This window comes from Callithrix jacchus, chromosome 10 (assembly GCF_049354715.1).
Source record: "Callithrix jacchus isolate 240 chromosome 10, calJac240_pri, whole genome shotgun sequence".
In the NCBI taxonomy this organism is placed as follows: Eukaryota; Metazoa; Chordata; class Mammalia; order Primates; family Cebidae; genus Callithrix; species Callithrix jacchus.
Window position 1 is genome coordinate 77,283,051 of NC_133511.1, and position 16,897 is coordinate 77,299,947.

General features: G+C 49.6%; 1 protein-coding gene across 4 annotated transcripts in view; it reads right to left on the reverse strand.

Annotated features, from left to right (window-relative positions):
* Positions 1-16,897, reverse strand: part of GALNT18 (polypeptide N-acetylgalactosaminyltransferase 18) — a 409,235-nt gene that overhangs the window by 214,857 nt on the left and 177,481 nt on the right. For all 4 annotated transcript variants that reach the window (XM_035265780.3, XM_035265778.3, XM_035265781.3 and 1 more), the window contains exon 3: positions 9,414-9,580. In XM_035265780.3, the coding sequence (XP_035121671.2) occupies positions 9,414-9,580 (167 nt within the window). The remainder of the gene's footprint in view (positions 1-9,413; positions 9,581-16,897) is intronic.

Consider the following 16,897-nt stretch of genomic DNA (forward strand, 5'->3'; position numbering starts at 1 on the left):
GGGAGCCAGTGTGCATGGGAGCATGGAGGCAGACCCCTCATCCAGCTGGGGCGGTGCCAGGGGCAGAGCTTTTCTGGAAGCAGTGGTGGCAAAGCTGACTTTGGAAGTCTGGAGCTAAGAAAGTGGGTGGGGGAGGGGAGGACATTCATTCCCAGCATAGGGAGCCACTGTGAGGCAAACCAGGATGGTCTGGCTGTGGCCCCCATGCCCACATACAGTGCAGGCAAGCAGGAAGAAGTGCACGCTGGAAAAAGTGATGGGGCTGCCTATGGTGGAGGAAGCAGTCTTCCACGGGAGTCAGAGACCTGGGGCCCTAGCTCAGCTCTGCCATGCACAGAGGTGGCACACTGGCAGGTGTCTGCTCAGTGTAGGTCCTCAGTTTCCTACCAAGAGCCAGCTAGGATTTGATTGGCTGACCTTGGGTTCTGCCCAACTGACACTGTTGTCGGGAGGGACCATTTCCTTCTGCCCATCTCTTGAGCCCACTGAGTTGTATCCCTTCTCCTGGCAACCCATGGAGGTGGTTTCCAGCAAACGTGGCCAGTGTGAAGACCAGCTCCATGAGCAAAGGAGATCCCTGGCCTGGGGGAGAGAGAAGGTTCAATCCCAGCCTTCAAGCACATGAAGTGCTGGGAACCAGCCATTGCCTTGCTTAAAAGCGGCAGCAGGAAACAGGTGTCAGGTTCGATTCAGCTTGGGCAAGGCGCTGCCAACCCAGAGCAGACAAACATCTCCAGGGCTTGGGATTCTTAAAAGAATATTTGATATTACCACTGCTTTGATGTGCTTTTAATCACAAATTTAAATTAATTGTGAAATTTCAAGTGGCATGAAAGAAGGGTATGTGATTTTTATGTTTATCAAAAGAGGACATGAGTTCAAAAAGGAAACAGAAACTGACTACAGCAAAGAAAACTTTCTTTTCAGAAGTGGAAGCAGATGAGGTGAGGGAATAGCTGGGACAGCTGGTGAGGGAACCTGAAAGAGTTCATGTTCACTGGGCAATTGCTCTGTGCCAGGTACTGGGATACCTGTGTCACATGAACAAGCTCCCAAAGGGCCTAGTCGGGCACTCATCACAAAGCACATAAGTGGCCATTGGAAACCTGTTAGAGTACTGAAAGAATGAAGCAATGAATGAATGAATGAACGAACAAGTAAATAAATGCCAAGAGTCAAAGGCAGAGATGGCTCTATTGGCTGAAAATCCTGTGCTTCTCTCCCTCTGGAATTCTGTAGAGGTTGAATCACGCAGTCCCAGCTAAAGACATTGGTCCACTGGGATTTGCTGAAAGTGTGGTAATTAAAACCAGGGGGCTCAGAGCTGTGTGCCCACCGTTTTCTAGAGATGACGAGGAGGAGGAGGAGGAGGAGGAGGAGAGGGGAAACATGGCCTTGGAGCTACAGAGCAGCAGAGCCTGGTCCCTACTGCCAGGAATGCTTGCAGAAGTTGGATAATGTGGTAGCAGGGAGGCTCAGGGTTGGTCATCTGATCCCGAGGATGGGAAGTGAGTTCAGGCCAGCAAGACAAACTTCCCTTCTCCTCTGTACCGTGCCCAACATTCATGCCATATCCCGGGGATGCAATAGGGAAGCCCCAAGGACTTTGGCCCAGGAAAAAACACTCCACCCAGTGGTGCCTGCAGCCAGAGGCCAGCTCTGGGGGAGCTAAGGTGGAGGCAGCTGCCCCAGCTCCTCAGCTGCAGCACAGATGGAGGACAACAAGGAGCAGAGTGACTCACAGAGAATCAGAGTACCCTGGAGCCATGCTAGAATGCAGGTTTCAGGCTTTGCCCCAGATCTACAGAATCAAAATTCTTTCATTAAATCCATATTTATTGAACAACTACAAATACCAGGCACTATTCTAGGTGCTGGAGATACTTCGGCGGGGGCGGGAGGGGCAAAACAAATGCCCCTACCTTCATGGAGCTTACATACTGGTAGAGAGAAGATGTGCAGATAAATAGGGAGAGTAAATGAGCCAGCACAATTCATCAGATGGCAGCAGGAAATCCAGAGGGAAAGAAGCAAGGGGTGGGCTGAGGGTGGCAGGGAGGAGGGCTGCCCTTTAAACGGGTGATTCACTGATAGCCCTAGTGAGAAGGAGGCATTTGAGTAAAAGCCTACAGAGGAAAAGGAGTGAGCTGTGCAGATATGGAGCAGGAGGAGGAGAGGAGGTGGGAAGAGCATTCCAGGTGGAGAAAACAGCAAGCGCAAATATCCTGAGGCAGGGGCATGCCTGCTATGAACCTCCATATTACTTAAAAACTTAAATTTTCATACTATACAGATGGGGTCTCACTATGTTGTTCAGGCTGGTCTTGAACTCCTGGGCTCAAGTGATCCTCCTGCCTTGGCCTACCAAAGTGCTGGATTACAGGCAGAGTGCTGGGCTGCCCTTTAAATGGGTGATTCACTGATAGACCTAGTGAGAAGGAGACCACCACACACTGCCAAATCTCCGTATTTTTAACCAAGCTCAAACACTGAAGTTTGAGACTCCTGTAGCAAAGTGACATCATGATAGATCAGAGCCCCTGAAAAAGTGAAGCTTGTTTTGGAAGTTGCTCAGAAGAGAGAGAACAGGGATTCAGCCTCCTACATAAAGACCACTTAGAGAGCACTCAGTCCCTGGCTTCCGAAGGTCTAGAGAGGCTTGGGTGATAAAGCAGTGATTGACTGCCCGGTTCCTGTGTTTGAGGAAGCACAGACCTGACCCCAAAGCAAAGGTGTGGCCGAAGAGAGCTGGGGTAGACATGAGGCACCAGCATGCAGGAAACTAATAACAGAAGCCTGGGAAGGAAGGCTTAGTGAGGGAGACATTCCGACAGCTCTGCACGGCTGCGTAATTTAGAGTTTTAACACCAACATCCCTTCCATCGTGTTATCTCACTCAAGCCTCCTGAGGTAGGAATTATACATCTCAATTTTCTAGATAAGAAAAATAGGGTTCACAGAGGTTAAGAACACACAGCTAGCATGAGGCCAGAAAGAGCTGGAACAGAAATGCTGGCTGAATGCCCAATTCTGCGCTCTTCCCACCAGAACAGCTGTCTTTAAACAGTGGCTACGTGTCAGCTGTTGTCATGATTATTGTTACTGTTGTTATTTTTATCACTGTCATTTTAAGTCACCCTTAGGAACCCTTAGCGCCCAGCAACTTACACAGAACTTTCACTCCGATTCCCTCACCTCCTCTCCAGTGCCTCTGTGAGGCAGACAGGGCAAGGCAGGGCCTGATGTCCCCGTCCTGACACATAAGAAAACCTAAGCCCAGAGACCCATGGCCAGAAAGCAGCAGAACCGGGCCTGGAAACCAAGTCCTAGAACATTTCATCCCCACTTGAGACTGATCTGCTGAATTCCCCACAGCAGGGACTAGGTCTGATCCATCACGCTCTGCCTGCCCTTGGCCCAGGCTGGTACTATAGAAATGCTAAATGAACCTAGCTAAGTTGGCTTGATTTGAAAAACATCAAAGTCTCCGCCAGGCATGGTGGCTCACACCTGTAATCCCAACACTTTGGAAGGCTGAGGCGGGCAGATCACCTGAGTTCAGGAGTTTGAGGCCAGCCCAGCCAATGTGGTGAAATCCCATCTCTACTAAAAGTACAAAAATTAGTCAGGTTTGGTGGCATGTGCCTGTAATCCCAGCTACTCAGGAGGCTGAGGCAGGAGAATTGCTTGAACCTGGGAGGCGGAGGTTGCAGTGAGCCGAGATCACAACACTGCACTCCAGCCTGGAAGACAGGGAGACAGGGAGACAAGGAATGCAGGGAGGGAGGGAGGGAGGGAGGGAGGGAGGGAAAGAAGGAAGGAGGGAGGGAGGGAGGGAGTGAAGGAAGGAGGGAAGGAGGGAGGGAAGGAGGGAAGGAGGGAAGGAGGGAAGGAGGGAAGGAGGGACGGAGGAAAGGAAGGAGGGAGGGAGGGAGGGAGAGAAGGAGGGAGGGAGGAAGGGGAGGAAGGAGGGAGGGAAGGAAGGAGGGAGGGAGGAAGGAGGGAGGGAAGGAAGGAGGGAGGGAGGGAAGGAAGGAGGGAGGGAGGGAGGGAGGGAGGGAAGGAAGGAGGGAGGGAGGGAGGGAGGGAGGGAAGGAAGGAGGGAGGGAGGGAGGGAGGGAAGGAGGGAGGGAGGGAAGGAAGGAAGGAGGGAAGGAAGGAAGGAGGGAAGGAGGGAGGGAGGGAGGGACGGAAGGAAGGAGGGAGGGAAGGAAGGAAGGAGGGAGGGAAGGAAGGAAGGAGGGAGGGACGGAAGGAAGGAGGGAGGGAGGGAAGGAGGGAGGGAGGGAGGTTAGGAAGGAGGGAGGGAGGGAGGGAGGGAAGGAAGGAAGGAGGGAGGGAGGGAAGGAAGGAGGGAGGGAGGGAAGGAAGGAAGGAGGGAGGGAGGGAGGGAAGGAGGGAGGGAGGGAGGGAAAGAAGGAAGGAGGGAGGGAGGGAGGGAAGGAAGGAAGGAGGGAGGGAGAGAGGGAAGGAAGAAGGAAGGGAGGGAAGGGAGGGAGGGAAGGAAGGTAGGAGGGAGGGAAGGAAGGAGGGAGGGAGAGAGGGAAGGAAGAAGGGAGGGAGGGAAGGGAGGGAGGGAAGGAAGGTAGGAGGGAGGGAAGGAGGGAAGGAGGAAGGGAGGGAGGGAGGGGAGGGAAGGAAGGTAGGTAGGTAGGTTTACACTGAGTAAGATGTTCAAGAGAAGCAGCCCTCAAATGGAGCCGGCACAGGGTCTGTTCATAGCTGCTTTCCTTTAAGTCAGGCTGAGGTCCAAGGGACTGTTAGCCATGTCCTAAGGCCACTTCCTTCAAGAACTCACTCTAGTGTCTCTTCTTCCCCTTTTGAGAGTTGAGCACAGCCTGGGGTCAAGGAACCCCATTCCTGGTTATCTCCCTGTCCCATTCCACACAGGAACTCCACCAGAGCCAGCCCCCCTCCCAGCATGCTACCCTCCGCTCTGGTCCTGAGTCTGCTGCCGCGCTTACCTCTGGGCACCCATCCCCACAGCCCCACAGCCGCGTTGCTTCCGCTGCCTCCCTGTCCCCTCACAGGACAAGAGGAAGATAAGTCCTTTATTTTCGGAGGCAACCCTTGCTCCTGTGCCCTGGATCCCATCTTCCTCCTCAGAGGCCCTGCTCCAAACCCTGCCCTCAGGGGACTCAGGTGCCCCCACTCCCCAGACCCATTAAATCACTAGAGGTAAAACCTGGGCCCAGAATGTCTTAAAAGCCCTCCAAGGAATTCTAATATGCACTCAGGGTCTTGAGAATGACCTACCTTTCAGGAAAGAGAATTAGAATACGATAAAATATAATAGAATTGAATTGAACAGAACAGAATATAATAGAAAATAGTGGAGTGCTTTGCACATTATAAGGGTAAGTATTGTTTCTTAAAAGTCATGTTCCCATCGAGTGAGTATGGATGAGAGTGGGCGTGTCATCCTGGGTCATGATGTAACTTTATTTCTTGCTGTAGAGGATGGTAATTTTTAATTTTGATTTTTGGAAAACATTGCTCCAGTTCCTGCCTGAGCTTGTGATTCTCCTCTTCAGTCAAGAATCCCCGAGGAAAAATCTCCCCCCTCTTCCTGCTGTTCATCTTGATCTGGCTTCCACAGCCCCCGTCTGCAACATTCCAGTAAATCTTCTCTCTGAAGTTTGCCAGTCCTGCCCCTTCCAACCCCCGTGGCTTCTGCTCAGACTCCTCATCCTTCCACCTGCCTGTGGGTTCTCTTATTCCTGAAATTCTCTCTGCCCACAGAGACGGCACCATCTTCCAGATTCTCCCGACCATTCCTCCTCTCTCACCTGCTAACGCTCTTCCTCCTGACACAAACACACCCTCCGTATTCTCTCAAGCTTCTTTCAGTTCTTTCTTCTTCCATTTTGATCTCCTCTCCTTCCAGTCCATGCATTTAATTACTCCATGCATGAGACTCCAAATCTGTGTTCCCACATTTTCCCTCTGGGGCTGCTGCCATGTAGCTTGCTGGCTTGGGTTCCTGCCTCCTGGAAGTGGCGTAGAACTTGGGGAGGGTAGTAGGGACAGGGATCAATTCATAGTCACACACTATGTGCAGTGAGGCAAGCAAGGGAGGATTATCATCTCCATCTTCCAGATAGAGAGAAACAGACTGAGAGGCGGAGGGACTTTTCTGTGGTCACTTATCCCTGGTGGAGAGGGCCCCAGAATCCATGACTTCAGACTTTAGTCCAGAGCACTTGCCCTTCACACCATGCACTGGACACCGAATATGTTCAAAAGTGAAGCCACATGTTATTAATGAAGCAAAAGGTTCTCTAACAGAGCTGTGAATCATTAGGAATGCTTCTTAAGGCCAGTCTCAGTAGCTCCATGCCTGTAATCCCAACAATTTGGGAGGGCGAGGCCGGAGGATTGCTTGAGCCCAGAAGTTTGAGACCTGACTGCCCAACATAGTGAGACTCCATCTCTACCAAAATTATAAAACATAAGCCAGGCATGGTGGATGCACCTGTCATCCCAGCTACTCAGGAGGCTGAGGTGGGAAGATTGTTTGAGCCTGGGAGATTAAGGTGCAGTGAGCCATGATTGTGCCACTGCATTCCAGCCTGGGCAACAGAGAAAGACCCTGTCTCAAAACAAACAAATAAATAAAGAATGCTTTTTAAAACAGTGATGTCTAGAACCCTCTTTGAACTCACTGAATTAGAATCTTCTAGAAGAGCTTTTTGCTTGTTTTAAGTTAGTATTTTGAAGTAATTACAGATTCACAAAAATGTACAAGGTGGTCTCACACACCCCTTCACCCAGTATTCCCCAATGGTAACACTATACAACCACAGCACAATATAAAAACCAGCCACTGACTCGGCTACCACCCGCAGAGCTAGTTCTGATCCCTCCTTATACAGACAGGCACTGGTTTGGGTGTGCATATATAGCTCGATGCAGTTATGATGACAAGCACCGCTTTGTGTAACCAACACCACAATCAAGATACTTTACTGAACCATCACCACAACGCTTTAGAGCTCTGGTTTTGAAAGCTCTTGGGTGCTTCTTTTTTTTGAGACAGAGTTTCGCTCTTGTTACCCAGGCTGGAGGGCAATGGAGCGATCTCGGCTCACCGCAACCTCCGCCTCCTGGGTTCAGGCAATCCTCCTGCCTCAGCTTCCTGAGTAGCTGGGATTACAAGCACGCGTCACCATGCCCAGCTAATTTTTTGTATTTTTAGTAGAGATGGGGTTTCACCATGTTGACCAGGATGGTCTTGATCTCTTGACTTCGTGATCCACCCTCCTCGGCCTCCCAAAGTGCTGGGATTACAGGCGTGAGCCACCTTGTCTGCATCCCTGATGAAGGACTACTGCTCTCAGGCATTGCTCCTGCTGCCTGCCTCCTCCAGAGCAATGCGCCACCATCCTCTGAATCACCGATTCAGATGGCTTGAAACTCTGAGCCATCACTGACCTGCCCTCTGTTGGCCCGCCTGCCCATGGCTTCTCAGCAAAATGGTCCAACAGGTTTTTCCTTTATAAAACTCTCAGGCCTATAAGTTGCCCCTGACTCCAGGCCCCTTGACTTCTTCTCTCTACTGCTGCAATAGCCTTCTCATCTATTTCCCTTCAAGATGCCCTTTTCCCAGCTAACATCATAAAGCACAACTCTGTTGTTGTTTTATGATGTTGGAGGAACAAATGAGTTCCTCCATTGCCCAACTCTGACCCCATCATCCCTCTGACCAAAAGCTTTGGATGCTTATTGCCATTTACAGAATAAAGTTCAAACTCAAGTTCAAATAGGAAATACTCTACATCTGATTCACTTTCCTTTTCTAAATTTCTCACACCCAATATCAGCTTTTTCCATATGACTTAGAGTCCCAATGGCATCCTTAAGGACATGATAAGATTCTCACTATAGGGAAGAAACGAACAGCTCCCAGATTTCTTCCTTGTAGTGCTCCATTCTCCTCTCTCTTGTTACATGAGGAGTTGTGCCTCTTGCTTGGGGGATGTTTTCACCCTTGAATGCTGGTTCTTCCATCCTGTGCCTCCTTACAATGCAAGAAGTGAGGAGGATCAGCAGACCTAGGTGAAGCCCAGGGGTGGAATGTGCGGGGCAGACTAGTCAGGCTATCTGGTATTAGTGACTAGGGAATGAGAGTTTTCTTAAGCACCCATTTTTGGGGTCCCAGGCTAGGTGACAATAGGCAGCCATCAGAGATGGTAGCTAAGCCCTCCTGTCTCCCTCGTGATAGACAATTACCTTTAAGACTATGTTGCTTATTTGCATTCTCTATGCCTTTTCCTTTCTTCATGTCCATGGAACAATGAGAGTCAAATGATTCGCCGGAAATGCCCTTCAGAAATCTCTAAAATCCTCATCACAGCACTGCTCCCACACTTCTTACCACATGATGATAAAATAAAAATGAAGATTCGCTTTCTCAGATTAAATACATTTCAATTATCCAATGTGTTTCAGCTTTAATTGATAACAAATCACAAATTGCCCATCTGAACTTCTCATTATAGCAACTGATTCACTAGGAAATTTACTACCTGACACCAGAGGAAGCTCAAAAGATAACACAAGCTCAGTGTTTCTATGATACAGCGACCTAGCAGTCTATTTTGAGAAATCATGCATTATCAGAAGCACATCCACATAAATGGTCCTATCAAGAACACTGGGTTTTCAGCTGTCTCAAAATGTGGTCTTTAAGTCTGGAATGGTATATGATGGCCCATGGGGGTGTGAAGAATCAGAGGCCAAGAACTGTGCACCAGGGAAGACAGGTGGCTGGTAGTGCTGGAGAAGGAGAGTTAGTGATATGATGGCTTCAACAAGGTGTTTGCAAGCCACCCAGGGCCTGGCTAGGGACAGGTGGAATAGGGAACAGGGGATCCAGCAAAGAGGCTAGACATTCGACAGGTCTGTCGCTGCCATTGAGTTACACACACACTACCATCCCCATCATCACCACCACTACGACCTCTGTCACCACCAGCTCCATCATCATCTGCACCGTCAGCACCATCACCACTGCTAACACACCACCAGTGAATAATCTTCCAGGCAGAGGCTGAGGAATCCCACTAGGTGAAATGATGCTTCATGAAAAACAGTCACTGGACATATTTACTGTGTACATGGTGAGGTAGGAGGTCAGGGCCTTCTATCTTATCACATATACTGGAATGTGGGAGGGGAGAGTGACCAGCCTTTGAGAAAAGGCCTAAGGACCAGGCCCCTCTGGGATGCAGAGGCTGTGCTCAGATTGAATGAACATTCTGAAGCAGTGGCCACCACGAATTTCTCACCTATGCTCCAGAGAAAGAGCAGCCCCAGACAGCCTTGAGCAAATGTGAACCCCGATGCTAAACCATCTGCTCGGATGTCAGCCAGGAAGCAGGGCCTGGGCCCTGGGAAGCTCCGACACTCACCATTACTGCTGTTGTCATCAACCAGGATGATCTCCTTGAGCAGATGCGGGGGCGTGCGTTCAATGGCCGAGTGGATGGAGCGCAGCAGCACCGAGAGCGCTTCATTGACGAAGATGAACACGATGCTCACCTCCGGCAGGCTGTCAGGAAACGAGAGGTTACGGCACCTGCAAAGAACAGCCAAGTACTTAGATTTGTGAGTGCCTCAGCTGGAGTCACCTCTGGAGCTGACCCAGCTGTGTCTTGGCTCCAACTTTGCTGGAGGGCTCAGGAGTCCAGATTCTTCCAAGGGCCCCTTCTTTGATGTACCTAACATGAGCCTTAAATGTCCAGCAGAAAGGCCCACAAGCATTGAAACCAGTTGAATTTGTCAGTGACTGCGCTAGCTGAACAGTAATGCCATGAGCACTTAGGACAGCACATGGCAGCTGGCAGGTAGTCCCTGATTGTTTCCCGGAAGCATGACTCAATGCTTCTAAATCCAGTAGAATGGGAAATGGAACCAAAGTAAATTCGTAATATTTCCAAAATGGCAGCCAACACCTAGGTGAGGCCAGACCTCAGGCATCCAGCCTCAGGAGACAAAGATGCCTCCTCCCAGAGGCTTCTACTGCCGAAGTCTACTTCCCTTCACTCCAGAAGGCATACTGCCTGGGACTTCTGCTCCTCATTCATCACAGAAATCTAGCTTCCAGAACAGTATTGGAGCTAGAAGCAGAGTCTCACCATGAGGAAGGGGTAGAAGAACCAAGTCCAGTCTCATTTCACAGATGGGGAGGCTAAGATTTAAAGAGGTTGAGTTTCCACCTATGGCTGCCCTGTGAGTCAATTACCAAGACAGAATCCCAGCTCTGGTCCTCAACACCTGCACCAGGGTCTCTCCTTGAAGGGGAAATGGCCATGAAAGAGAATGCTCCTAAATGGCCCATTTCTCCCTAGTCCCGCTGAAACCCTGAAGCCATTTGGAGGTCTCTTGAGGGCTTGAGGTATTCCCCAACTAAGAGGAACACACAATTCTGAAATCAGACCCCACAGAGGCCAGACAGTGAAAAGTGCCATGGCTCCTGAGGGTGGTTCCCTCCTCTGCAAGCATAGTCTTTATGGGCAGGAGACCACTGCTAGTGCCCTTCCCTGCCTAAATGCTGTTCCAGAAGGCACTAAGCTCCCATTTTCTGTGTAGTTGAATGAAAGGATGGGGCAGCAATCACAGCCCTGACCCAGGCCCTGGGTTTGGAGAGGAGTGTTCCCACTGAAGGCTCCAAGGGTTTAGGGCTGGTGACTATGTTCCATTGCTCCAGAGTGGGAGGTGCAGCCAGGTCAGAACATGCTATAATGAGCGTAATAGCATGGGGCTTCTGCTTGTCAGTAATTAAAGTGTTGCAGAATAGGAATGGGCCTGCTCTACCTTAATAAGGAAGGCTGCAGGATAACCAACACTAAGCAATTTGGAGAAATCACCATGGGTCCCCAGCCTGCTTAAGAGCATGAGATTAATAAACTACGATCAGCATCTCTATGGTTACCGGAAATTTACAGAAACTTTTTCCATTCTATTTCCAGCTCTCCTCTCTCGCCAGAGAGGAATGGGGGAAAGAAAGAGTTCAGCCTTTTCCCAAATCTACTTTGTACTTACAATTTTAATAAAATCAAGTTAATAGATTGGTGTAGAATTCATTTGTTTTTGCATTTAATGGAATAATATTTACTGAGTGTCTTCTACTAGGCAGGTAGTGTTATAGGCACTGAGGGTACAGCAGGAAGTAGACACAGTCCCACAGTCCTTGTCCTCATGGAGCTTATGCTTTGGCAGAGAAACAGATAAATATGGAAGAAAAAAATACAATTTCATATAAGTGCTAAGATGAAAAGAAACTCTGGGCCAGAGGAGAGTATGATGCCTGGCAGCTGTTGTGGAAGGAGTGGTCAGGAAGGGCTCTCAGAGGATGAGAGATTGGATTCAAAACTTCAATGGCAAAAGTAAGACGTGCAAAGGTCCTGTGGGTCTCAGGGAACAGTGCTGTGGCTGTCGAGGAGGGAAACAGCTGATTTAACAGTGGTGAAAGAAGGAAGGGAATATGGAGGTGAAGGGAGGAATTTGAATGAAGGAGAAAGATTGGCACAACTTCTTAAACTCATCAGATCTTTTTCAATTTTTTTTTTTGAAAAGAAAGCTGTGAATACAATTTTATAACAGCAATTAAAAGATTTGTGGTTGACAGTCAAACAAGTCCTCTAGCTGGTGTTTATTTTGATGATCAAGACGAGCAGTTGGGCTTTCCCTAGGCATGGAAACTGACAGAGATGCGTATTAACACACACACCACTTGCTAATTGCATTTAAAAAGTAATACCATATGTGGTCAAACAAATAGCACATGAATTCTTCTTTTATATAAAGTATAACAGCTCCCAAGAAGGTCAGTGGATTTGGTGTAGGTTCACTGTCCTCCCTACTCAACTCCACCAGCAAGGAAAACTTTGCTTCTGTATCTCTCTGCGCTTCCCCAGAGGGTCTCCTCCGCATTCCCAGAGCCTTGCTATCCACATTTCCAGGGTGTTCAGAGCTAGGGGTTAACTACTTCCCCCTACTCTCCTCCCTTCTTAATTCTGAACATAAGTGCCCAGTCTCTCCCTTCTGAAGAGACCAATTTTAATTCCTCCCAGTAGCACCCATGACAGTTTGAGCTGCCCGTCTCTGGAAGCTGGTCTCCTGATGGTCTTTTTCCTTGCAGAATGAAATGCTATGTTTGTTTAATAAGCTAAACCCTGCTGATCAGGGTTTTTACCCGAAAGACTTCTGAACATACAGTTTTCATAGGAAAACTTATTTGAACATAGCTGAACATACCCTCTAGGGTATCAAATTCGTACCTGTTTACTGTCTGCCCCGCTCTACTGGAATGAAGCCCCGTGAGAGCAGGAACTTTGTTAGGGACAGTGCTGTCTGCCAACCTTGGACCACAGTCTGGCACTGAGGAGGCACTCCATGAATGGTTTCGGAATGAAACGAAGCTAACAAGCTTGCTTGTTTTATCTACGGCCTACGTTTTGTGCGCTGCTGCTGATGTCCGCCTGTTCCTTTTTCTTACATACCTCCTCCCTTGGAAGGAGGGTCAGGTCCCCGCTGCAGCCAGCAGGCTCCTGTTCTCTGCTCCTCCCTCCTGCATTAATGGCCTCAATTCCTCACATTTGTAGTCACCAGAAGTGTTTGGTTTCTTTACACTGTAATCCCTGCAGGCCAAACGTCCTGACCTCGTTAAATCCTTCTTTTCTCTTCTCTCCTGGGACAGCTGGGGTCTCCCAGCAACAGCCATGCAGCTGCTGTGGCCTTTCTCTTGGCATCAGGAGACACCTTCCCTCAGCCTTCAGTTTCTCCACGCCTGACCTAAGGTGGCCCTGGGTGAGCAGAGAGGTGAGGGGCGGGCAGGATAAGGAAGATGATGTGGAGGGATTGTTTTAGGAAAAGAGCATTGGAAGTAGATGAAATCACCCAGGTGCTGTTCCCAGCTCTACCCCACCTTACTGTGTGACCATGAATGAGCCACTTCCTCTCTCTGCTCCATGTCTTGGTCACAGAATAAGGAAGTGGGAAGAAAGGATCACTCGCATGGCTTCTCTCCACAAGATTCAGGCTCTTCTATCTCACACACTTGCCAACTTTCCCTCCCTCCCAACCAGCAAATGCCACAGGAAACATCCCCTTGCCACCATCGTGACTAGATAGGGTGGCCAACTCATCCCAGTTTGCCCAGGACCTTCCCAGTTTCAGCACTGAAAGTCCTAAGCAAACCAGGTTGAGCAGTCCCCTTTCACAAGCTCTAAGGGCAGGGACTGGCCTTGCTCACAGCTGCCTGCCCACTGCCCCACACCGTGATGCATTGGTATTTGTTGAATAAATTCCCTTTCAGTTTCCCCAAAACACATGTGCACTCCACATCATTACACAGTCTGTGGTTCGTATCTTCATCTCAACATTGAAGCAGAACGTACGTTGCTGAAAGGCAGGGGCAAAAAGAAGGAAGAAGAAGAGCATGTCAAGCAAGACGTCCACATCCTTCCTGGTCACGCTATCCTCATCACTGAAGATACTGAACTTAGGACAGAGGACTTTGTGCTGTAGTCCGAGTCCCCTGGAAAGAACATGCCTCCGAGAGCCGCGTGGGAGAGGACCACTCTGGACCCAAGCCCAGCGCTTTTGCTCCAGAGTCCAGCCACTTTCTTGGCCTGGCAACCCAGCATTGACCCTGTGGACTTTGCTCCCAAATCAGCACTGCTAAGATGACCTCCCAGAGCGGCTGGATTTTCCGGGATCGGGCCACCCACCCACACACTCTGCTCTGGTCCTGCCGCAGCCAGGACCCTCTCCTCCCAGAGCCTCCCTCCCCGCTGCCCTGATGTCTGCCTCTATACTTGCCTCTCTGCTCACCTCAGCAGAAAAGGGCTGAGTATATGGAACTCTGGGAGTCACACTCCTGGACCAGCCCTTCTATGCTTAAGCTCCTCACCGCTGCACGACACCCAGCCCATGCTCATTTTGAGAACAGGCATATTCTTCTGTAAAATTAAGCCATAAAACCCTCCCTTTTTACTTTTATTCTTATTCAAAGCCAAGCCATTTTCCACTAGAGATAAAAACAAGGCATTTCTGAGAGGGGAGGGGTATGGCTGTCTAATAAGCCAGAATTGATGGTCATGACGGACTCCATTCTACTGAGCTCTGCACACAGAAGATGTGGAGATGGGGAGGAACAGCTTAAGGGGCTTCTCTGCAGAGATCCCCCGGGACTGTTTGGAGATATTTATGAGGCAAATTTACATCAAGGTGAAGTCCCTGGTGCTGCACAATACCTGTGAGAGGCAGGGAAGCAGTGGAGGAATAAGTGAGGTCAAGCCCAGCTCCCAGCCACCAGATAAGACCCAGGGCAGTGGCCACACCTCATGCGCTACAGCCGGACACCTCCATCCTGGGGTGGCAGATCCTCCCCTCTTTGACCTCAGCAAGTCTGCAAGTTCCTAGTCTATGGGAGTGAATTGTTCATAGAGGCTGCTTGATCTGGGGGTGCGGGGTGGGAAGGGTGAGCAGGCCCCTTCTAGAATGAAGATCAAAGTAGACTGTGAACTGGGGTCTGTCTGCCAAGACATACTGGGAGCAGCATCCAGCTATGCCAAGGCTCTGGGAGTGGAGAGACGGGACCCACCTGACAAAGCAGGTGAGACAATGGCATTCCAGGCAACCACTCCCCTGAGGAGGTCATCCTGGTCCTGCTTTCTCCCCAGGCTTTTCCTGGAGAGTCCCTCCCGTCTCAGCTATAGTCCACACACAAGGGTTCAGGCTCACTGACCCCTGGAACGTACACCCAGGAGAGGGTCTGGCCCCAGGATCGGCACTGTCTTCTTGGCCCTCATGGCCACCATGGCCTCACTCCAGCCTCTGTCTCCTACCTGCACGCAAGAGACTAGCTTAATTCTCCTCTGGCCTTACTCAGATACATCTACCTTATCCCAGATCTTTCGAGATTAGACTCCCAGGCCTGTCAGTTCCCAGACTGCTGGACATAATAAAACCAGAGGATGAGGGCACTGTGGAGGTTCCCAATGGCCTCCATGAAAGCAATCAAGACTGTCCCCCTTTCTGGCTGGTATCTCTGGAGCTAAGAGACTGCAGGGTGTTTGCTGCCCCTGTGCTGCAGGGACTCCATGCAGAATACTCAGAAATAATAATACTGAAAACTTCCATTTACTGTTTATCATGTGCTAGAAACCATGCCAAAACTTGTAAGATGTTTTTATTATTTTCCCCATTTTATTCCTTTCTGCAATCCTGTATGGTAAACAGTATTCTTGTCCCCATTTAACAGATGAGGGAAATAGAGTTGAGTCTGTAAGTTACCTTCCAGGGTTTAAACCTGGGCTCATTTGATTCTAAAGCTTGTCTTCGATCCCTGCTGAATGATGGATTCCACCTCTTCCTTTCCATACCCACCCAGAAGTGCCAATAGTGAGACAGTGGTGGCGTGTTACCGGCAACCAGAGACCTTGAGGGAGGGGCAGAATGAAGGAGTTGTTTCCAGGCTGCCAAATCCGCATGAAGAATGGAGAGGCTATATTCTGCCTAGCACGACAATGTGGACAATACGATAAAATACCACTGAGCCCTTGAAGCCCAACTCTGTCTTCCTGTGACGCTCCCGTCTTTGAGATGTACAATCCTGGTGACTCCTTGCACACAGACTGCTGCATCTTCTGCTGTGTGGCATCTCTGTTTGACTCACAGTTGACTCAGGAAATAAGTCACTGATTTCCTGAGCCCCAGATAGCCATCAAAGAGCTGGCTGTGAGCCTGTGAGACAGTCTAGAGCAGAAGCTCTGCGTAGCTGGATCTCGCAATGTTGAATAATGACCAGTGGCCCTGTCCAGCCTTTCTCATGGAGGGATGGAGGGGTTGAACACAGAAGATCCTAAGAAGGTGATAAGCAAGGTCCAGGGCAGCAGAAATGTTGGTTAAGAAGCCGGACGTTGTCAGTGAGTGAACCCTAGACGCGGACATGGGTCACTTTAGAAACACAGCAGAAGTGGGGCAAAGGGGATGGCAGGCTGGAGCTGTCCAGGATGTCTTGAACCACGTTGCTTCCTCCAGAGCCTGCCTGTGTGGCTTCTGACTGTGTGACTGTGGGCCTTCATTGGCCTTCAAAAAAATCCCGACCATCTGTGGTCACCTGTGTAGGTTTGGTTCCTTCCTCCCTGAGAACGTGGACATAACCCAGTAGAGAAAGGCCAATTCCCTTCCTGGGCTGGAGTCCAGTCTCCTGCGAGACTCTCACAGATTCTGCTTTTCTTTCATGCCATGTACATACTATTGCAAGATGTTTTTATAATATGTGATTATTTAACACACGTCAGTGTCTCCACTAGACTATAAGCTGCACAAGGTCAGGGCCCTGTCTGCTTTGCTCATCAGGTATCTCTAGTATTGAGTGTGCTGTTCAGCATAGAGCAGACATTCAGAAAGCACCTGGTGACGGGCTGAACGAATACACAAGTAAATGAATGACAGAAAGCACTCAGGTCCATGAGGGCTCTGTGGGTGAGAATTCCACTCTGACATGATGAATGGAATCACTGAGTTGTACATTTATTCCCTGCCTGACTACAGCAAGAAGACTAGACCATCCCACAAGCCAAAGGGGTGAAGAACAGGATGATGGAGGCAGGGTGGGGATACTAAGTATATCCAGGACGTTAGAGACTTGGCAAGACTCTACATCTGGCCCAGATGTGGAAGAGACAATGGACATGTACGAATCAGGAGTTCTGCAATGCAAGAGAAACAGGCCAGGCCTGCATCTAAGAGCAGAATTTGGCCCAAGAATTGCTGACAAGCAACTACTAAGTACATGTAATCATCAAAACATCCAACTTCCATCCAGAGGCAGAAGTTCAACCAACATCCTTTCAGGTGAATTTACCAATTTAGAGAAATGCTC